We start from the raw sequence: 23,561 nt of genomic DNA on the forward strand, positions 1-23,561 counted from the left end.
GGCTAAAAGGCCTCCTTCTGAAGTAGAAAAGATGCACATGAGCACAACTCACACCTACATGATCAGTCTCTGGCTGCTGAGGCTGGTTTATACAAGACTCGAGTAAGATTGTTGACATTATCCATACTTATAGGTTCCTAACCATGGTTCCAGTAATTTCAAAATCAAGCTCGCACTGCAGTTAGAATATTATTACTCACTGGGCAACTAAACTGAATCAGAAACGTGTCATGTGCAGGCACATGCACTGAAGCTAACTCCTCAGGCAGTTTGTTCTAAACTCTTGAGAAATTCGCAGACAGTCTTCAAGTAGTATTCAGGCTGACAACACGTACTTACTGCAAGTCAACACACATGTTCTTCAATTTAAGCAAAAGCATTATTCATTCATGTGCAATCTTGTGTGTGAGTAATTTCATGTGGTCATTAAGGTCATGAAGATTTTTGAGAGCCTGCAATGCTGCTCTGTAAGCGAAGATTAGGCTCCTTGATCATAGATCCAAATATTACTTTTAGACTGGCTCTGTAACTTTTATTTTTCCTTTGTTTCATTCAACACAAGGTGACATCTTTTTAACTAGTGTTGAGACTTTCCCACAGGTCATTTCAATTTAAAGTTGATTGTCCACATGTATGAGTCCATGATTGACGGAAGAAGAAGAAGACGACCAGTTGAGACACTGAGACAACTTTACAAGATGTGAGGTAAGCCAGCCTCTTAATGGTGAATTAGGGAACCTGCAGCTTGCAGATGTGCTGGACCTTTGCTTTATGGGTTGGTCAATGTATCCCTCCACATGCAACAATTTGTGAGGAACAACTCATGCTTTAGGATGTCTGAAGGAATGTATCATAGCAGGAACTTTCCTTGTATCTCATCCTAATTAATTAATTATATCTAAAAACAAAGATGATGAGACTTACCAAACAAAAGTGCTGGCAGGTCGATAGACACACAAACAAACACAAACATACACACAAAATTCTAGCTTTCGCAACCAACGGCTGCTTCGTCAGGAAAGAGGAAAGGACAGGGAAAGACAAAAGGATGTGGGTTTTAAGGGAGAGGGTAAGGAGTCATTCCAATCCAGGGAGCGGAAAGACTTACCTTAGGGGGAAAAAAGGACGGGTATACACTCGCGCGCGCACACCACACACACATATCCCACATTAATTAATTAGCTAGGCAGTAGGTATATATTTAAAAGGAACCACTACACATGACATACTGACATACCTTGTGTGCTCCTGCAGTGGCGACTTTTTTTTTTTTAAAAAAAAGGAGAGAGGAAGTGCTACACGGTGTTTCTAGAGTCCCTATTGGTTGTTACAGAGGAGGTCATTCTATTCACGATACGTCACTATGTTTGAGCTCAGAATATATTCTACGATTCTACAGCAGGTGAATGTCAAGAATAAAGGACAGTAGATTTGTGGATTGCTTCTCTCACCTTTCCTGTAGGTGAGTGTGACCTGTGCTTTGTTCCAACTACTGGGTGTGGTTTTCTATTTGAGGGATCTAAGGTAGATTATGATTTAAAAAAGGGCTAACTCTATCACAAATTCAGTATAGAATCTATCGGGCCGCAGAACTTGGTTCAAATTTAGCAATTTCAGCTGTTTCTCAACACCACTGACACCAATATCTGTATCAGCCACCTTTGCAGTAGAGTGAGAATTAAATTGGGCAATAATGCTGGATTTTAATTTGTAAAAGAACATTTGAAGATAGAGTTCAGCATTTCTACTTCAGCTTTCCTTACCTTCAGTTTCAGTCCATGTACTGTCTGTGAACGTCTACACACTACACATATGACCAGAATCTCTTTGGGTTGTATGAGAGATACTTCAATACTGTACTGCTACAGTAGCAACTGAAGACTTCACGCATTGCTCTCTCGACAGCCAAATGCATTTCATTCAGTATCTCCCTACCTATTGCCCTATGTTTTGATTTACACCTATTATGCAATAGTCCCTGTTTCTTCACAGTGATTGTATACTGTAGGTAGTCCCTCTCATCATCAACTGTTCCATTAGGTACATATCTATTAAGTGCATGTTCAACTATTTTTCTAATTCTGATCCACAGTTCTACTTGATCTTCTCCATTGTTAAATGTTTTGAGTTTCTTATTGAGATACAACATTACTGCCTGTTTATCTAGTTTTCTGAACATCTAAATCCTTCTGCTTGTTTCAGTTTCCTTTTGTACTCTCATAATAATTGTTGCAACAACTGCGTCTTGATCACTGATACCAGTTTTTATGTGGACATCCCAATGTGGTCAGGTCTATTTGTTACTATTAGATCCCATATATTTCTGTCACGTGTGGTCTTCCAAACAATTTGATACAGGTAGTTCGCAGAGAATGCATTTAGTAATTGGAAAATAATTTTTCCTGTAAATATGCTGTCAACTTAATTACAGATTTTTATGTCCTTCCTTGCCAGTAATTTCTTCACAGATATCAGAAAACACACACACACACACACACACACACACACACACATCTGTCAGCAAAGGTTCAGATTCAAGAGTGAGTTGTTTGTAATGAATGAATCAAAAGTAAACTGGAAGAATAACAGCATGGTAGTGTATAAATTATATTGGAAAAGGGTCAAGGTATGGAGGAAAATGGGAAAAGCCTGTAAATTTATGTACAAAGTACATGAATTAAGGAGAAATTTAGGTATAAGTTCACACAGTACAAAAATGTTCACAGCAAAGACGAACAAGGAAAGGTTATGAAAAAATACCAAGGAGAAAGAGCAAAGCATGATCTTCACCAAATGGATGAAAATTGCTTAAGATGGTTTAACGTTGGTTCACACCTCTTAAGTTCAGAAGCACTGATGTTTTGAAGGATGATCCAGGTGGCTTAATGGTGAAACAAGCAACTCAAGTCTACACTGTCCCCACCTCCACAGTACTTTATTTATTTATTTATTATTTATTTGTCCCGTAGATCAAATCAGTACAATGGCTTGTACAACTGATATGGGATAAGTCAATACAAATATACAGTTTACAGGAGTCTAAAACAGTAAACTAGAACAAAGACGAATGATTATTTTACATTACCTACAAATTATGTTACTTAAAGTTACAGCTTTACAGAGAATTGTTACATGATGTGACAAAATTGACTTAATTCAGCATTGATACATTATAATGCACTAAGACAATTTTGATTCCAAATATTCCTGGATGGTATAAAAGCAGTCTTTTATTAAAAGAGATTTCACCATCAATTTGAATTTATTTATTTCTTGGATTTCTTGTATAAAAGTTGGAAGATGGTTACATAATTTTATTCCCACGCACTTGACACCATCACTGTACAGTTTTGTTGAGTGGGGAAGTATTCTTACAAGTGAACCTCCCCATCGCACCCCCCTCAGATTTAGTTATAATTTGGCACAGTGGATAGGCCTTGAAAAACTGTACACAGATCAGTCGAGAAAACAGGAAGAAGTTGTGTGGAACTATGAAAAAATAAGCAAAATATACAAACTGAGTAGTCCATGGGCAACATATGCAACATCAAGGCAAATCTGGGCACAGGAGCGCCGTGGTCCCGTGGTTAGCGTGAGCAGCTGCGGAGTGAAAGGTCCTTGGTTCAAGTCTACCCTTGAGCGAAAAGTTTACTTACTTTGTTTTTGCAAGTTATCTGTCCATTCGTTCATTGACGTCTCTGTTCACTGTAATAAGTTTAGGGCCTGCGTTTTGCGAACGCACCGCAAAACAGTGCGATTAGTAGACGAAAGGACGTGCCTCTCCAATGGGAACCGAAAACATTTTATCCAGGAAAACACGTCTGATATATTCTATACAACACTGGCGACGGCATGTGCGTCACATGACAGGAATATATTGTCGACCCACCTAACTTGCACACTTGGCGAATGGGTAAAAAGATTCTTCTACCTTGCCCGATTTAGGTTTTCTTGTGGATGTGATAATCACTCCCAAAAAAGTGATGAAAACATAAGAGTGTGTCACATAAACTGCAACAAATGAATGCAACAGTTTCACAGTCGCACAGTTTTCTCTGTGCTCTGTCAAAACATATGTTTTAACGTTTTCAAATTTTTCCCTGTGTAGACCGTCAAATCCTGCATATGTCCAAGCAAATCTGAACATGTCCTGGAATTTTGGAGAGCGAAATTGATTATATGTGAGTGCCTGAAATCTGATAATTGTCTGAAAATAAAAATTAAAACTTTTTACCGGAAGGAAGACTTGAACCAAGAACCTCTTGTTCCGCAGCTGCTTACGCTAACCACGGGACCACGGCGCTCCTCAGCTTATACTATCCTTCATGTTGCTTATCCTGCGCATGGACTACTCAGTTTGTATATTTTGCTTATTTTTTCATAGTTCCGCACAACTTCTTCCTGTTTTCTCGATTGATCTGTGTTCAGTTTTTCAAGGCCTATCCACTGTGACAACTTATAACTAAATCTGAGGGGGGTGTGATGGGAAGGTTCCCTTGTTAGAGAGGTTTTTGATCTTGTGTCATAATCATGGTAATCCATATTTTGCTAATTTTGTTGATACTTTTTTTGGTAAAGAATAATAATTCTAGTATGTATTGGCATGGGAGGGGCAAAATATTTACTTTCTTAAATAATGGTTTACAAGTGTCTCTTTGTGTTTTGAACATAATTGTTCTGACTATCTTCTTTTGCAGTTCAAATATCTTAATTGATTCAGAATTTTGGCCCCAGAAGATGATTCTGTAGTTAAGTACAGCGTGAAAGAGTGCATGGTACATTGTGGTTAGGGTACTTGTGTTAGTGACGTTCCTTATTGATCTAATCATGAAGCATACCTTACTAAGTTTCGTGCTGGTAACATCAATGTGCCTTTTCCATGTGAGTGTATCAGTAATAGTGACCCCCAAAAATTTTACTTCATTTTCAAGTTTAACATTATTTTTTTCCTGTGATATAGTTGGTAGTAATGGATTTATGTTTTGGGCAGCGTGGAAGGTTATTCCAATTGTCTTTTTTGCATTAAGAAGCAGCCTGTTACTTTGAAGCCATCGACTTATTTGATCTGTGGTCCTATCTATATTAGATTGGAGAATTTGTTCGGGCGCAGATATGAGTACAGAGGTGTCATCAGCAAACAAAAGGGTTTTTGTGTCTGGTAGGCTGTGAGGAAGGTCATTTATGTAAAGTAAGAACAGCAAGGGGCCCAGGACGGAGCCTTGGGGAACACCTTGCTTTATGGTATGTATGGAGGAATGTACAGTGCTAGCTGTACCTGAGAGCTTAGTTTCATTTAATTCGACATACAGCTGTCGATCTTCCAGATAGCCTTTAAACCAGTCATAGGCATTTCCTCTTATTCCATAGGAATGCATCTTTTGCAAAAGTATACTAGGTATGTTAACTGTTTGTTGACATCCATTCTGAAAAGTAAAGTTGGTGGTAGTCATTGTAGTATACAACATAAGGAGCAGGACATCAAAAGATCTAAAACATGCTACAGAACATGGGCATAAGGTAGAAAAGCTCTTTAAGAGGTGAGGTAGCATATACACAGTATTAATCTTAACTATGGATATGACTTAAAGAAGTTGTATCTTTGGCACAGAGGCCGATACTGTGTGATACTATGGTTACCTGTCACTGCTTTGAAGGGACATCATTCAATTTGGTTTGAGCTATGTTATCTTGAGCTTATATCCAAGTACATCCTTCATCAAGGTAGTTTCAGGATAGAGAAGTGCTTATGAAATTGTTAGTGCAGATGTCACTCTCAAGAAGTCCAAGTACTGGAAGGGATAGCAATTATTGTAATAAAGATGCTGCTACAATTTTTTATGTTTAATGTGCATAGGTATGAAAGTAAGCAGAAGATTGATAGTTATCAAGAAAAGTAGCTTTCAATGTGGGGAAGGGTATAAAATAATATACAATGACAGAAAATTATTCCGTGTATGGTAATAGATCACTTTTCTTCATGCCTGTCAACTGTAAAGCACCTCTTCTGTTAGCTGACTAGCAATTTATCCTAATGCACACATTAAAAGACTAAGGGTGGATTGCGTAAATATTACTGATTCAAGATAAATTTTGAGCCCAGTTCATAGATTTTGACAGTTTTCTGTGTGAACGAAAGCTCCAGTAGTTCAGGTCTCACAAGCATTGTTTTCTAACATTAAAGAAAGATCAACACACATAGTGCCAGATGCATACATTAGCATTGGCTGCTTAGGTAGAGCTCTTACTGGGACCTACAATTTCTTATTTATGCTACTTCTCATAACTTTCATCTATCTTTAGTTTAACCTCATCTGTATCACTGATTATGAGGGTTGCAATGTCACCTGCCAATCTTATCATTTATACATTTTCACTCTGAATTTTAATCCCGTGCTTGAACTTTTCTTTTATTTCTGTTATTGCTTCTCCAGTGCATAGATTGTACAGTAGGGACAAAAGAGGACATCCCTTTCTTGCAACTTCTTCAACCCTAGTACTTCTTTCTTGGTCTTGCATTCTTATTTTTCATCTTGGATTTTATAAATATTGTGTACTACCTGTCTTCCCCTAGAGCTCACTCCTGCAGATTCCTTGACTTGTGCCACCAGGTGGTGGGTTTCCAGGTTCTGCTTAATAGGTCAGGAGTCCACTACACACAGAAACTAGCTACACGGATAGCAGGTGCTGTGTGGAAGGGACTGGGTGGTTTTTAGGTTAGCACTTACCATGCTAAGCCCTTAACTGCATGCCACTCCGTGTGTGCTGGCTGATTTTTTCTATTTTCAACAGATGTTAAATAGCTGTAAAGGACATTTAGTTAGAGATACATAAAAACTACAGGTATGGTTTAAAACTTTAATGTTTCAACTTTACATGGGTTAACAGTCATGTGTATGAGGCATATACTGTTTCCAAGAACTGATGTGGATTTCTCCTCGATTTTGCGAAAATAAATTTTTGTCAAAAATTTATTTTTACTACTTTATTCAATTTAAAGAAGAAATAAATTTTGGAAAGTGATCGTTTGACACTGAAAAGACATTTGTTATACCATTTGCACATAAAACATAGCTACATACACATAAGCTATTTTGCATAGTGAACCACAGTGTGATAAAGCTTGAAGCACGTGGTGACACACAAACCTACATTACACTCACTGCACTCATAAGAAGTATCTTTCCTCCCAGCTTTCCCAGTAATGTTCTTTTGTTTTCCACTACACACTACACAACGTCTTTGTGCTTTCTTCTTCCCTTCTGCCATTTACACACTGTTTGGAAAATGTTTCTGCAACAATCGAGCAATCGTTGCAGATCCATGAGAATCCTCAATTCTCTCTCCTCTCTGTAACACTAACGCAGTGCAGACCTCCTGTATAAACTTAGGAGTGCTCAGTTTCTTCTCATTGATGCAATTGTGCAAAATACAACCATTGGAAACTGCCATAATTATACAGTGGATGGCAAGCTTTCCCCACCACTTCACTGTTTTGTGATCAAGTGCTCCATATGAAAGACGCTGATCAAAAAGGTCTACACCAGCTTTATGTTTCTTGTAATCCTGCACTGCCACTGGTTTCAACTTCTCATTGCCTTCTCTTGTAGCAACAGGCTACACTGAGGACGTGTGCCTGGTATTTATCATCCACACATCCCTCTTGTCTTTCCATCGCAATGCTAGCACATCGTTCTTGCGGCGAAATATTTGTTTACCCTCTTTGAGAGCCTTGTATAATCCTTTTCTGTTTGGCATTACAGTCCCTACAAGACCAGTGTTGGCTCTAGCCAGTTCTTCGGCTAGCTGAACACTGGTGTAAAATCTGTCAACATATACAGTGTGGCCCTTACCTTGGAGTGAGCCGAGCAATCGCTTTACCACTGCAGAAGCACTGTTGTCCAGTTTATCGTCCCTTCCGTGGTAAACTTCAAAGTTGTATATGTACCCAGTTTCGGATTCTGCAAGAATGTATAGCTTCATACCATATTTGTTTGGCTTATTAGCCCTCTGAAAGGACACATACCTTCATCACTGGTTAGCGCTTCACCTGGCTGATAACTTTCTTTGAAATTCCTTACCAAATCATCCAGAAGAGGCCTGATCTTATGAAGGGCATCAAAGTCTACTTCACCTTTCTTTTTTTGCTTTGAATTGTCATTTATGTGGAACATAGACAAAATATTCTGAAATCTGTCCCTTGACATAATATTGGGGTAAAAATTGCAGCTAACCACTGGATCACTACACCAGTGACTGGCCATACTTGGCCTCTCACTGATTGACATGTGGAGGATAATAGCCAGAAACGTCTTTGTTTCACATTGATAGCTTAGCGTCCTCCACTGCTTGCATCTAGAATTCTGGGCCCTAATTTGCCTCTCCCCCCCCCCCCCCCCCCCCCAGTGTGGCCAGCCTTCCAGTCCTCAGCATATAGGTTTGTTTGTTCCTTCATAATTGAAATAACCCTCTCATTTATAAAATGAGAACAAAAAATCTAATATTCACTAGACTGACCGAGTCCTACATTATTTAGCACACCATGAGACCCTGTAAATAACAAAATGTTTGGTGTTTGATCCACTATAATCCAGTCATCCTGTGAAATGTCACTCAATCTTGGCCTCTTTCAACACGACAAATCTGTGTCTGAAATAATACAGAACGTAACAGAAGAAATCGCAACATGAACTGTCTTGTTTTGCATCAATTTAGTAAGATGTTAGACTTACATGGACTATCGTTATTTTCCAGCATTTCGTTATCACTGTCACTATCAAAATCCGAAAAACCATCATCAGTAGGTTCAGCAAGTACTTCTTCAATCACTTTTCCAAGTTTTGCATCCTCATCACTCGCCATTGTGAGTGAAAAGAAGACAAACAAGCTAAAGCCAAAATACTAGTGCCAAAATCAACGGTAAACAAACGACAGGACACCACAGAACACGTAACATATGCGTGAAAAACACACGTGAATTCGTTCGGAAATATGTACGGATATATCGCATTACCTCACTAGGCGCTGCGATCTAGCGCTAATATGAAGAACTACAAGCATTACAGGACCTACAGGTTGTAGCGGGAACGCTAACAATGCGTTTGAAATGCTAAAACAATGTGGAATGCGGCGGGACGTAATATTACGGCGGCCGCATTTTCTTCGTTTCCGCCCGTGCGACGTAATATTACGGCAGCCACACGATAAGTGTTAGAGGGTCTCAGGAAACCACAGAAAGGGTATCCGTCTAAAAGGGGGCAAGTAAAACACAGTAAGGTATGAAACTTCCCGGCAGATTAAAACTGTGTGCCCGACCGAGACTCGAACTCGGGACCTTTGCCTTTCGCAGGCAAGTGCTCTACCATCTGAGTTACCGAAGCACGACTCACGCCCGGTACTCACAGCTTTACTTCTGCCAGTATCTCGTCTCCTACCTTCCAAACTTTACAGAAGCTCTCCTGCGAACCTTGCAGAACTAGCACTCCTGAAAGAAAGGATATTGCGGAGACATGGCTTAGCCACAGCCTGAGGGATGTTTCCAGAATGAGATTTTCACTCTGCAGCGGAGTGTGCGCTGATATGAAACTTCCTGGCAGATTAAAACTGTGTGCCCGACCGAGACTCGAACTCGGGACCTTTGCCTTTCGCGGGCAAGTGCTCTACCGTCTGAGCTACCGAAGCATGACTCATGCCCGGTACTCACAGCTTTACTTCTGCCAGTATCTCGTCTCCTACCTTCCAAACTTTACAGAAGCTCTCCTGCGAACCTTGCAGAACTAGCACTCCTGAAAGAAAGGATATTGCGGAGACATGGCTTAGCCACAGCCTGAGGGATGTTTCCAGAATGAGATTTTCACTCTGCAGCGGAGTGTGCGCTGATATGAAACTTCCTGGCAGATTAAAACTGTGTGCCCGACCGAGACTCGAACTCGGGACCTTTGCCTTTCGCGGGCAAGTGCTCTACCGTCTGAGCTACCGAAGCATGACTCATGCCCGGTACTCACAGCTTTACTTCTGCCAGTATCTCGTCTCCTACCTTCCAAACTTTACAGAAGCTCTCCTGCGAACCTTGCAGAACTAGCACTCCTAGCACTACTACCTTTCTATAGTAAGGTAGTTGTAGAAACGATTGGTATTGTAGTTGTAAATTGTTGTAGCTGTGTTGGAAAAGAACCAGAATGCCAAGCTCAAATATTATAGGTATGGAAAGCTGGCTAAAAACCGGAAATAAGTTTAGCCGAATTTTTTTCAAATGACAACAGTGTTCAGAAAGGATAGATTAAATACAGTTGGTGGAGGAGTATTTATTGCTGTCAGTAGTAGTTTACCTTGTAGCAAAATTGAAGTAGATAGTTCCTGCGAAATAGTATGGGTAGAGGTTATATGTGACAATCAGACTAAACTATTAATTGGATCGTTTTACCGACCCCCGACTCAGAAGATATAATTGATGAACAGTTCAAAGAAAACTCGAGTCTCATTTCAAATAGGTACCCCAATCATACTATTATAGTTGGTGGTGACTTCAATCTACCCTCAATACGCTGGAAAGATTACATGTTTAAAGCTGGCGTCAGGCATCTGAAATTGTACTAAATGCTTTCCCAGAAAATTATTTTGAACAATTAGTACATGAGCCCACTTGAAGCAAGTGGTTGTGAAAGCATTCTTAGGAACAAATAATCCTGGACAAATAGGGAGTATCATGACAGTTACAGGGATTAGCAACCAAAATGCTCTTAACGCCTTTTTAAGAGACAGTCTCACTCCTTCTGTTCTGATCATATAAGTGTAGAAAAGATGTGGAATGATTTCAAAGAGATAGTATCAACGGCAGTTGAGAGATGTATACCACATAAATTAATAATTGATAGTACTGACCCCCATAGTACACAAAATAGGTCAGATCGCTGTTGCAGAAGCAACGGAAAAAGCATGCCAAATTTAAAAGAATGCAAAATCCCCAAGATTGGCAAAGTTTTGCAGAAGTTTGAAAGATAGGGCATACTTCAATACGAAGTGCTTATAATAAGTTTCCACAACGAAACTTGGTCTCAAAATCTGGCAGAAAACCCAAAGAGATTCTGGTTATACATAAAGCACACCAGAGCCAAGACACAATCAATTCTTTCACCGCGCAATAGCACCGGTGCAGTCACTGATGGCAGTACCACAAAAGCAGAGTTATTAAACACGGTTTTCCACAACTCCTTCACCAAAGAAGAAAAAGTAAATATTCCTGAATTCCAAACAAGAACAACTGCCAAGATGAGAAACATAGAAGTAGATACCCTCAGTGTAGCAAAGCAGCTGAGATTACTTAATAAAGGCAAGGCCTCTGGTTCAGATTGTATACCAGTCAGGTTCCTTTTGGAGTATGCTGATACAATAGCTCCATATTTAGCAATTGTATATAACTGCTCGCTCACAGAAAGATCTGCACCTAAGACTGGAAAATTGCTCAAGCCACACCAATATCCAAAAAGAGAAATCGGAGTAATCCGCTGAATTACAGGTCCATATCACTAACGTTGATTTGCAGTAAGGTTTTGGAGCATATACTGTGTTCGAACATTATGAATTACCTTGAAGAAATTGATTTATTGACACATACTCAGCACGGATTCAGAAAATATCGTTCTTATGAAACACAGCTCTTTATACTCATGAAGTAATGAGTACTATCAACAGGGGATGTCAAATTGATTCCATATTTTTAGGTTTCCAGAAGGCTTTCAACACCATTCCCCACAAGCGTCTTCTAGCCAAACTGCATGCCTATGGAATATCACCTCAGTTGTGCGACTGGATTCATGATTTCCTGTCAGAAAGGTCACAGTTCGTAGTAATAGACAGAAAGTCATTGAGTAAAACAGAAGTAATATCCAGCATTCCACAAGGAAGTGTTAGGCCCTCTATTGTATTTAGATACAATATCTGTATGGTGCATAAAGTATCAATTGACCCTGAACAAAGAAAAGTGTTAAGTTATTCATATGAGTACTAAAAGAAATCCACTAAAATGCGGTGTGGGATCCACATCAGGTGGAACTGGCAGATAACACTGAAAAAGTTCAAAGAAGTGCAGCTTGTTTTGTATTATCGCGAAATAGGCGAGATAGGGCCACAGGCATGATATGTGAATTGGAGTGGCAATCATTAAAACAAAGGCGTTTTTCCTTGCAACGGGATCTTCTCATGAAATTTCAATCACCAGTTTTCTCCTCTAATTGCTAAAACATTCTGTTGGCACCCACCTACATGGATAGAAATGATGATTACGATAAGTCAGGAACCGCACAAAAAATTTAAGTGCTCATTTTTCCTGCGCGCCGTTCAAGAATGGAACAGTAGAGAAACAGCTTGAGGGTGGTTCATTGTACTCTCTGCCAGGCACTTTATTGTGAATAGCAGAGTAATCACGTAGCTGTAGATGAATTTCGAGCATCTTGCATGGTTTTCCTTTGTCAAATGCTCTTTCTAGGTTGACAAATCTTGTGAATGTCTCTTGATTTTTCTTGGTATCATTTTAAATTGTTGAATGCTTAATTTTTTTTAACTTTTGTTTCCATTAACAAGCGTAATGTCGAAACTGCTTCTCAGGTGCCTTTACCTTTCCTAAAGCCAAACTGATTGGCACCTAACAGATCCTCAGTTTTTGATTTTATTCTGCTGCGTGTTATTCTTGTCAGCAATTTGGATGCTTGAGATGTTACACAACTGACTGGACTGTAATTCTGGTCTTTTTGTCTTCAGAACTGTGTGGATTATATTTTTCTGGAAGTCTGATGGTATATCTTCAGTCTCATTGATTCTCATGTGAACTTGAACAGTCATTTGATTGCCACTTACCTCAATGAGATAAGAAATTCTGAAGGAATGTTATCCATCTCATCTGCTTTTCCTTACTGCAAGTCTTCCAAAGACTGGATAAAGTCTGACTCTATTAGCAGACTCATATGTCTTCCATCTCGACTCCTATTTCTTCTTCTATCAAGTAGTCAGATATTTCCTCATCCTCGTAGAGACCCTCAATATACTCTTTTCACCTATCCACTCTCTCCTCTGTGTTTAACAGTAGAATTCCTATTGCACTTTTTAAAATTGATACACTTGCTTTTAATTTCAATGAAGATTGTATTGTTGAGATGAACAATCACTACTGGTTGCAGTCAAATTCCTATACCTTGCAAATCATTTGAATGTTTCTTTCTTAGTCTGCCACTAAGTCTTTATGAAATGTCTTTAAAATTTTCACATTAATTATGAATTGTCTCTTAAAAATTATTATGAGAGTAATTATTACCTGCGCTCATCACTTACATGCCAACACTTTTCTGCACCTAGCCTTACTGATGGAAAAAAAAATTATTTCAAGCTTCAGCACTGTGGAAGTGTTAACAATAACTTCTTTCAGCTTCTTTCTGTGCAAAACAAAATCTGTTCCTTTGTAATGTCACTATATTGTGAACTGGTACCAGCAATTTAACTATATTTGATAAACTAAATGTTCCAAGTCAGAGCAGATCCTTGTTCACATCAGAATGTAATGTTTGTACATTCTTAGTTTCAGAACTCATTTCTGCAAAAATCTAAAATCAATTGCTTTATACACTTGGCCCTAGCTAAATTATTGGACTGACACAGCATTTAGCTGTCCCTAGTCCAGAATATTAAGAAGCTGAGGCTCATCTTAAATCCATGAACTTGAACATGAATGCCATTAGCCCAGGAACTCACAAAATGACACCTCCCAAGTACCTGTGAAGAGGTTTGTGCAGGATGGAGCCACTGTGTTTCCCATTGCTATATACCTATTCCGTAGGTATGTTTAATCCCATTTAAGCTAAATAATTTTTGATAGAGAGAAATTTATTGCACTGATTAAGAATCCCCATGTTGCGGTCAGAGGGATGCAGGGAAATGATTTCAGAGGCAGAGAACCAAGCACACAGGAAGTACCATTAAGAGTGCTATGACACTGATGGTGATAATGTGAGTGTAATGTGTTAGTGAGTCATGAACTGATTTCAAGAAGTCCACAAAATTGTTACTGTTCATGATAAAGGTTGGTTTTTTATGTGCAGTGTGTCATAATAGTTGGTCTAATCGAGACACATTTAGTAGTGGACTTGAAGCTTATAATGACAGGACAACCATAATGGTTCTATGTTTCTTGAAATATATAAGTGAGGAGTGAATGTAAGGTGGTTGTTGTTGTTGTTGTGGTCTTCAGTCCTGAGACTGGTTTGATGCAGCTGTCCATGCTACTCTATCCTGTGCAAGCTTCTTCATCTCCCAGTACCTACTGCAACCTACATCCTTCTGAATCTGCTTAGTGTATTCATCTCTTGGTCTCCCTCTACGATTTTTACCCTCCACGCTGCCCTCCAATACTAAATTGGTGATCCCTTGATGCCTCAGAACATGAAACATGTCCTACCAACCGATCCCTTCTTCTGGTCAAGTTGTGCCACAAACTTCTCTTCTCTCCAAACCTATTCAATACTTCCTCATTAGTTACGTGATCTACCCATCTAATCTTCAGCATTCTTCTGTAGCACCACATTTCGAAAGCTTCTATTCTTTTCTTGTCCAAACTATTTACCGTCCATGTTTCACTTCCATACATGGCTACACTCCATACAAATACTTTCAGAAATGACTTCCTGACTCTTAAATCTATACTCGATGTTAACAAATTTCTCTTCTTCAGAAACGATTTCCAGGTAGGGCACATATAATTCTTGGGATGACCCAATATAGTTTATACGGCCTTGCCTTGGATTTGACTGCTAGAATTGTGGAGGCAGATTTAGTACGTACACAGTACTATGTGCCCTGTCTGAAAGACTGAGCAAATTAAAAAAGCTGACAATTTTGTGTGTAATGGAACTAGCATGTGCTAAGGTGCACCTGTATAGCACTCCACTCTTGATATTTCTGACATACAGTATAATCCCACTTTTATGTTCCCGAAATTAATGTTTTCTTGCCATTTATGTTCAGAATGTTAATTCCCACCTGCTTTTGCATTGTTATAATTTTAAATTTCCTGTCATTTATGCTTAATGGAACAACATTACTAGAGGGAAACAAAAACAGACATGACACTGGCAAGGTGCTGGCTTTCAAGAGGGGTTTAAAAGAATTACCCAGTGAACTTTGAGTTCTGATCTGCCTAGTTCTGAATAGGGAAAAGTCATTAAAAGTTGGAAAAATTCATGCCACTAGTGATTAGCAAAGTGACAGGGAGAACAAAAATTCTGATCTAGTCAGTATATAGTTATCAACACAGAATCAAAGAGGGGTTATGCAAGAGTAGGCCTAATAATGGATAAGAAAATAGGAATGTGAACAGACTTCTATGAACAGCATAGTGAACACATTATTGTACCCAAGATAGGCAAGAAGCCAACACCCACCACAGAAGTGCAAGCTTGTATGCCAACTGTCCCCACAGACAATGAAAAGATTGAAAGAATGTACAATTAGATAAAGGAATTATTCAAATAGTTAAGGGAGACTGGAATTTGACAGTAGAAAAGGAGGAGAAGGAAAAACAGGAGGAGAATATGGACTGAGAGAAAAGAATGCAAGATGCAGCTGCCTGGTAGCATTCTGCACAATGCACATTTCAGTCATCACTGATGCTTCGTGTAAGAGTCATGAGAAAAGGATGTATACGTGCAAGAGACTTGGGGACACTGGAATGTTTCAAATTGATTACATAATGGTAAGAGACAGATTTTGAAAGCATATATTAAATTGTAAGGCATTTCCAGGGGCAGATGTGGGCTCTGGCCACAATTTATTGGTTATGAAATGACAATTAAAACTGAATAAATTGCAAAAGGGTAGGAAATTAAGGAGATGAGACCTGGATAATTGAAGGAACCTGAGATTGTTGAGCATTTCAAAGGAGCAGTAGTCAACAATTGATGGAAATACTGGAAAGAAATACAACAGAAGAACAATCGGTAGCTTTGAGAGTGTGTGGAGGGCAGGAGAGGACCACACCAGCAAAAAGACAAGGCCTTATAGAAGTCCCTGAATAAAACAGGAGGTATTGAATTTACCTTATGAAATGAAAAAAAAAAATATGAAAATGAAGGAAATGAAAGGGAATACAGGTTTCTCAAAAATGAACTGACAGGAAATGCAAAATTGTTGTGCAGGAACTGCGAGAATACAAAAGCAAGGCTGTAGCAGCGTCTGTGACTAGGGAGAAGATAGATGTCACCTGTAGGAAAACCAAAAAGACCTTTGGAGAAAACAGAAGCAGCTATATGGGTATCAAGGGCCCAGCTGGGAAGCCAATACTAGCAAAGAAGGAAAATTGAATACTACCTCACTATCAGTTAAATAAGTCATGGGTTCCAAAATAATGACATGAATTATTTATAGAAGAATGGAAAAACAAGCCAAAGTCAACCTTAGGGAACATCAGTTTGTAGATTTAAAGGAAGATTTTTGAAATGTTGTTAGGAATAAAGTATGAAACTGCAAAGATATCAGGAATAAAATAAAGGTACAACTTATACAAAAACCAGACTGCAGTTACAAGTGTCAAAGGACATAAAAGGGAAGTAATAATTGAGAATGGTGTGAGACAGGGTTGTAGCCTATCCCTGAACTTATTCAATCTGTACATTGAGCAAGCTGTGAAGGAAACCAGAGAGAAGCATGGAAAGAGGGTTGAAGTTCAGCAAGACAAAATTAAAATTCTTAAGTTTGCCACAGTTATTGCAATTCACACAGATGACATAAGATGAACATCAATGAAAGTAAAACAACGTTAATGGAATGTAGTTGAATTCAGTCAAGTTGTGCTAAGGGAAATGGAGTAAGAAATTATAAACTAAGAGTTGTAAATGTGATTTGCTATTTGGACAGCAAAATAATGATGACAGCTGAAATGTAGAGGAACTAATGTAGGATAGTAATAACAAGAAAATCATTTCTGAAAAACAGAAAAAATTGTTAATATCTGTTACAAATTTAAGTGTTAGGGAGTCTTTTCTGATGGTGTTTATCTATAGTGCAGCCTTGTACTGTAGTGAAACACAGACAATAAGTAGTTCAGACAAGAGAACAGAAGCTTTTGAGATTTGGTGCTATAGAAGAATGCTGATTATTATATTGGTAGACACATAACCAATGAGTAGATACTGAACAGAATTGGGGAAACATTAAGTTTATGGCACAACTTGACTAAAAGATGAGATTGGTTGACAGGAAAAATGGTTGGGGTAAATTTGAGTGTATATTGAAAGGATAGGCAAATGGGAAGTGGAGGTGCTGTATTTGTCACAGTGGGCAAGAAACTCAAATCCACCAAGTAAGAAACTGAAGCTGTGAGTGAGAGTGTTTGGGCAAAACTCATTATTAAGGGTGGACAAAAAATAATCAGATCCTTCTATTACCCACCAGACTCAGCTCCCAATGTAACTGAAAACTTCCTCAGTTCACTTGTACTTAAGGTCCCCAGTCATTCCATAATCATCAGTGAGACTTTAATCATCCAACAATTAATTTGGAAAATTAGTTTTGTTAGTGGTGGGTGTGATAAGGCATCCTGTGAAATTTTACTACTTGGCTTCTCTGAAAACTGTCTAGAACAGACAGTTAGGAATCCCACTCCTGATAAGAATATATTGGATATAATGGCAACAAACAGACCTGACCTCTATGAGGATGTCCACATCAGAACTGATACCAATGACCATGATGTGGTTGGGACAGCAATGATTACTGAATACAAAGGACAACTAAAACATGAGGAAAGATACACATGTCCAGTAACCTAAGTAAAAATTCAGTAGTGTCATATCTCAGTGAGGAAATTTAAACTTTCAGCACAGGGCAGGAGCATGTAGAGGAATTATGGCTTGAGTTTAAATGAATAGTTGACCATGCACTGGATAGATATGTAACCAGTAGGGCAGTTCATAATGGGAGGGACCCTCCATAGTATACAGACATGGTAAAAAGCTTCTAAAGAAACAGAAATTACTGAACAATAGGTGTAAAGCAAATCACAGGTCTCTAGATAGAGAGATGCTGAATGGAATGTGTGTGGCTGTCAAGATAGCAATGCTGAAATTGACTGTAAAAAAGTAAAATCTGAAATCCAGAATGAGATTTTCACTCTGCAGCGGAGTGTGCACCGATATGAAACTTCCTGGCAGATTAAAACTGTGTGCCCGACCGAGACTCGAACTCAGGACCTTTGCCTTTTGCGGGCAAGTGCTCTACCATCTGAGCTACCGAAGCACGACTCGTGCCCGGTACTCACAGCTTTACTTCTGCCAGTATCTCGTCTCCTACCTTCCAAACTTTACAGAAGCTCTCCTGCTTCTGTAAAGTTTGGAAGGTAGGAGACGAGATACTGGCAGAAGTAAAGCTGTGAGTACCGGTCGTGAGACGTGGTGAGTCGTGCTTCGGTAGCTCAGACGGTAGAGCACTTGCCCACGAAAGGCAAAGGTCCCGAGTTCGAGTCTCGGTCGGGCACACAGTTTTAATCTGCCAGGAAGTTTCAAAATCTGAAATGCTTAACTCAGTTTCCAAATGCTCCTTTACAAATGAAAACCCCAAGAACTGTCCCCGTTTAATACTTGTATTACTGAAAAGATTAATGAAATGAGTATTAGTGTCAATTGTATTTAGAAACAGCTGAAATAATTAAAACTGAACAAAGCTCCAGGGCCCAATGGAATCTCTGTCAAATTTTACACTGAATTTGCATCTGAGTTAGCTGCTCTCTTAACTATACTGTACAGTAGATCTCTAGAACAAAAAACCGTGCCCATTTCTTGGAAGAAAGTACAGGTCACACCCGTCTGTAAGAAAGGTAGTAGAAGTGATCCACAAAACTACCATCCAATGTCTTTGACACTGATTTGTTGTAGAATCCAAGAACATATTTCAACATAATGAGGTACACTGAACAGAATGAGCTCCCCGATGCCAATCATCGTCAGATCTAGTAGTAACTTCAGTTGTGCCCCAGGGAATTGTACTGAGATCCTTGCTGTTCATGTTGTCTATTACTGACCTGGCAGACAATATTAATAGTAAAGTAAGATTTTTTGCAGATGATGCAGTTATCTTTAATGAAACACCGTCTGAAAGAAGCTGCGTAAATATTCTGACAGATCTTGATAAGATTTCTAACTGGAGCAAAGATTGGCAACTTGCTTCAAATGCTCATGAATGTAAAACTGTGCACTTGACAAAATGAAAAAAAATGTAGTATCCTATGACTATAATACCACTGAGTCACTGTTGGAATAGGTCAAATCGTACAAATACCTGGGTGGAACACTTTGTAGGGATATGAAATGGTATGATCACATAGGCTCAGTCGTGGGTAAAGCAGGTGGTAGACTTCAGTTTATTGATAGAATACTGGCAAAGTGGGATCAGTCTACAAAGGAGATTGCTTACAGAACAATTGTGCAACCAGTTCTAGAATATTACTCAAGTGTGTGGGACCCATACCAAGTAGGACTAACAGGGGATATTGAACGTATACGGAGAAAGGACATCATGAATGGTCACAGGTTTGTTTGATCCATGGGAAAGTAACACAGAGATATTTAAAGAGCTGAACTGACAGACTCTTCAAGATAGATGCACAATATCCTACGAAAGTCTATTAACAAAGTTTTAAGTACCGGCTTTCAATGATGATTCTAGGAATATACAGGGCAATGGAAAAAAGAACACCCTAGTTTTAAGTATAAATTTAATGGGAAAATTAATGAAAAATTGCATCAATGAGTACATATCATGAATGAGAATTCCTTCAAGTTTTGTTCAATGTTAGTAGGCTTCAATGTGCCCTGCACACATTAAGACGATATTCCACTTCTTGCCACATATTCCGCAACATTCAGGTGTAACTGCCCCAACCGTCATGACTATTCTTTCCTGTAAATTAATGATTTCTCTTATCTTTTCACTGCACACAACATTTTTTTTATGTGGCCTCAAAAGATAAAGTCCAGTGGTGTTAAGTCTGGGCTCCGTGGTGGCCGAGGTATTGGTCCTGCCCTGCCTATCCACCACACACATCATCATACACAGTACCTTTAGGCATTCTTAATGTGGACTACGTCTGGCCAATGACTTCTTTGAGCTCCGAACACATAAAACATGGATCTGTTGAACATCATCTTCAGAAGTTCTCTGTCTACCTGGTGATTTTACTTTTAAGACACTACCGGTTTCCCCGAAAGACTTTAGCCAATGATGGATAGATTTTGCTGTAGGTGGTTCACCATGAAACTGATGTCTAAAATTAAGTTGCACTGTTATAACTAACTCAGGTTTCACAAGCCAATAACACACCACACTATCTGTTGCAACGTACACATTGTTACCAAGTTGCACTGCACTGCACGCACACCTGGACTGAACTGAGGAAAAAAACACACAGCACTGGTGCCGTCTCAAGATCAAGCAGACCTGCCAACTGCAGGGGAACCAAACTGTTGGTAAATCAAACACCACATACTGTGTAACAAATGTAAAATTTCTAGGAATGAATATTGATTCTCAGCTGAAGTGGTGTGAATACACAAAGGTCCCTGCAAACAGAATGTCATCAGCATATTATGCCCTTAGGATCCTATCATCAGTGTGTAACATGCAGTGTCTTTTAGTTAGATACTATTCACATGTACACTCAGTTCTTAGCTATGGCATTCTGTTTTGGGGAACAAATGCACAAAATACGAACACAATTTTCAAACTCCAGAAAAGAGCCATAGGAATAATAACCAAAAATAGTAGTTGAGCCCATTGTAAAGTTCTGTTCAAAACACTGGGGATTTTAACTGCAGCATGTGAATACATTTACCAGTTAGTTGTACACATCAAAAATAACATTGGTAATTACTGCACAAACAGCTCCATCCATGGCCATGGAACAAGAGCCAGACTCACATTTACCAATGAAAAATAAACATAAAACTCAAAAAATGTACAAAAAATTACAAAAACAGATTAAAGAAACTGCAGAAATACACTTATTTAAAAAGGCAGCTAAAAAGTACCTGATATGCAATACATTTTATACATTGAAGGATTACCTAGATAAAACAGAGAATAGGTTTGGTAAAAAAAACTTACACAAATTATTATTATTATACATCCAACATTCCACATAAGACCTTCACACTATATTTTCCCCCCCTTCTTTTTTCCTTTTCTATAACTAGTTACCCCCACGCTATGCATAGCACAACACTAACATCTCTTCCTGAGCTCAATATCTGTGGCATTACATTATTCAATAAGCTATTTGTGTGTAAAAAAAAATAAATAAATAAATAAATTTACACCAAGAGTAAATCTAATGACTCGTTCTAAGTAGAAGTCTGTAAATGTATGCGTATACGAATTAGCTTATTTTAAATTGGTCTAAACTTGTAAATAGTTTGACATGCCCTATAACCTAGTATAAAGAGATCTACAGATGAATAACGCTGCTGCTGCGAGGTCATTAGGTTGTGAAACTTGTTTCCTGAAATCAGTTTCGCGAAAACGGTTTCGTATATAGCGATAGACGAAGCGACACCGATCTACGTTTCGAGTTTCGTCGTTTTTGTGTGCACCAGACTCTTGCCTGAAATGAAAGTTTGGCAGATGCACATGTTAGGGCCTAGTGGCGGAGTTAATGCTTGTTTGCGTGAAATCGCTGCGCAAGTAAAGAAATGAAAGACGTAGTTGGATTAAAAAAAAAAAAGTCTGCTCTGTTGCTCAGCGACATTGTTGAACGAAATTACTGCGGGAGACACGAGAAGTTATTTCAACCATTTGACAATGTTACCAGAACAACTCACGTTTCTGCTGAATGGAGTTAAGGCCGCGATAAACAATAAATCTACTATTATGTGTGAAACACTGTCGCCAAATCTGAGTCTACATATGACTTTCTTTTTTTATTATTACTCGTCTGTACAGTAGGCTATGTATTTCGTGTTGCAAAATCGATTCAACTATTCGTGATGTCATGACTCAATTAGTGTGTGTAATGAACTGCTGTGACGTCATATACTAAATACAGAATTCAGCTTACCAAATTTGTGTAATTTTTCCTCTTATAAACAATCTCCCTTAAAAAGGAATCCGCCAGCTCGAACCATGGAATTTTTGTCTTGTAGATACGGTCTGTTCCACAGCGAGATGATTTACTTGCTTCCATTTTTCGTAATTCATTTGTGTATGTGTTTCTAATTGAATGAATTTTGGTCTGCAGCTCAGGCATCGTTAATCCATCCATGTTCAAGTCGCGCAGGATGGCCTCTAGTGCAGCGGCACGTTGTTGCTTGTTTTTATAGTCAGCATCGTTGAAATCCCACAAGCACCTATGCATAGCATAAATGTCCAAGAAGCGAATAATTTGCTCCGTACCCCACTTCATATTTAACTTTGGCATACTACCGATAAGACACCTAACCTCAAACCACACACAACTACAAGTTTCGTGTCGCCATACCTGGAAGTCGAAACTGTTTTCTTTCGAAAGCGACTTGCGCAACAGCGCGTCGCGCATGCGCACTAGTCGGTAGCGCAGTTCCGAAACCTGGTTAGCAGCCTGGTACCGTAGAATGAATTAGCCTTCATTAGGCAGCCTCGTATCTGTCTTTCAAACAAAAATCACTTAATACACAGCAGTTTTGTAAAATTACTTTTAAAAATAACGTTAGTATGTTCTGAAACAATGCAAAAATCACCTAGTAACACGCAAGGACATCAAAGATGATTTATTTATTCTTTATAATTTTATGATGTTCTAAAAATATGAGCAAAGTAGCCTCTGCAGTCGGTTACTTTGACCAATGTAAAATAAACATTGTTTTCAGACAAGATAACAGTTTGGGTTACCTTGTAGGACCAATAAAAATTCAAGGCAGTGTAACCGTTTATTTAAGCTATGAAAAAGTAACAAACATGAACAAAATTTGAGTTTGTTTGTTATCAACAAAAAGGCCAATGCTTGATTAGTAATGTTGGTGTGCCAAAATGTCAGTGACTAGGCCTATACCAGAAAAATATTTTGCCCAAATTCGCCACTATTGACCAACTCTGGCACAGGGGTCATTCCAAGTGTCCTGGGGCTTCCAGCTCGACCATCTTTAATTTTGATGAAATTTGTACAGGATATACCTGAGGGCCCTACATTAACTTATGCAGAGTTTCAGGCTCACCTGTAACTTGGTTGAGGTGCTAGAGCCATTTTCGTGAAGACCACTTTTACAGAGACCGAAAAGTCGTGAAGAAATCGTTAAGTTTGGCATTCCACTGTTCCTAATGTAAAAGAGCTAGACTCTTGCTTCTTGGTATAGTGGTACAACTTTGTGTGCTCTACACACGAATGTTGCAAGTAGAGTTCAGAAAGCAATGAATTTGACATAATCTCAGTTCAAAGTGGGCAACAAATCATGTCACGAGAAATTAGCCCCATAGTTTAACGAGGCATAAGTAGTGGAGAAAGTGCGCTATGGACCTGGTCATTTGCCAAACTACTGTCTTTCTGGATGCTTAGTATTTTG

The 23,561-nt window shown here is 38.9% G+C and overlaps 1 protein-coding gene across 2 annotated transcripts in view; it reads right to left on the minus strand.

Annotated features, from left to right (window-relative positions):
* LOC126124771 (uncharacterized) overlaps positions 1 to 22,499 on the minus strand; it is a 56,235-nt gene extending 33,736 nt beyond the window's left edge. For both annotated transcript variants that reach the window (XM_049915117.1, XM_049915116.1), the window contains exon 1: positions 22,085 to 22,499. In XM_049915117.1, the coding sequence (XP_049771074.1) occupies positions 22,085 to 22,444 (360 nt within the window). In that variant the 5' untranslated portion in view covers positions 22,445 to 22,499. The remainder of the gene's footprint in view (positions 1 to 22,084) is intronic.
* Between the last annotated feature and the right edge of the window lie 1,062 nt (positions 22,500 to 23,561).

The sequence above is a fragment of the Schistocerca cancellata genome, unplaced genomic scaffold (genome assembly GCF_023864275.1).
Source record: "Schistocerca cancellata isolate TAMUIC-IGC-003103 unplaced genomic scaffold, iqSchCanc2.1 HiC_scaffold_426, whole genome shotgun sequence".
Lineage (NCBI taxonomy): Eukaryota > Metazoa > Arthropoda > Insecta > Orthoptera > Acrididae > Schistocerca > Schistocerca cancellata.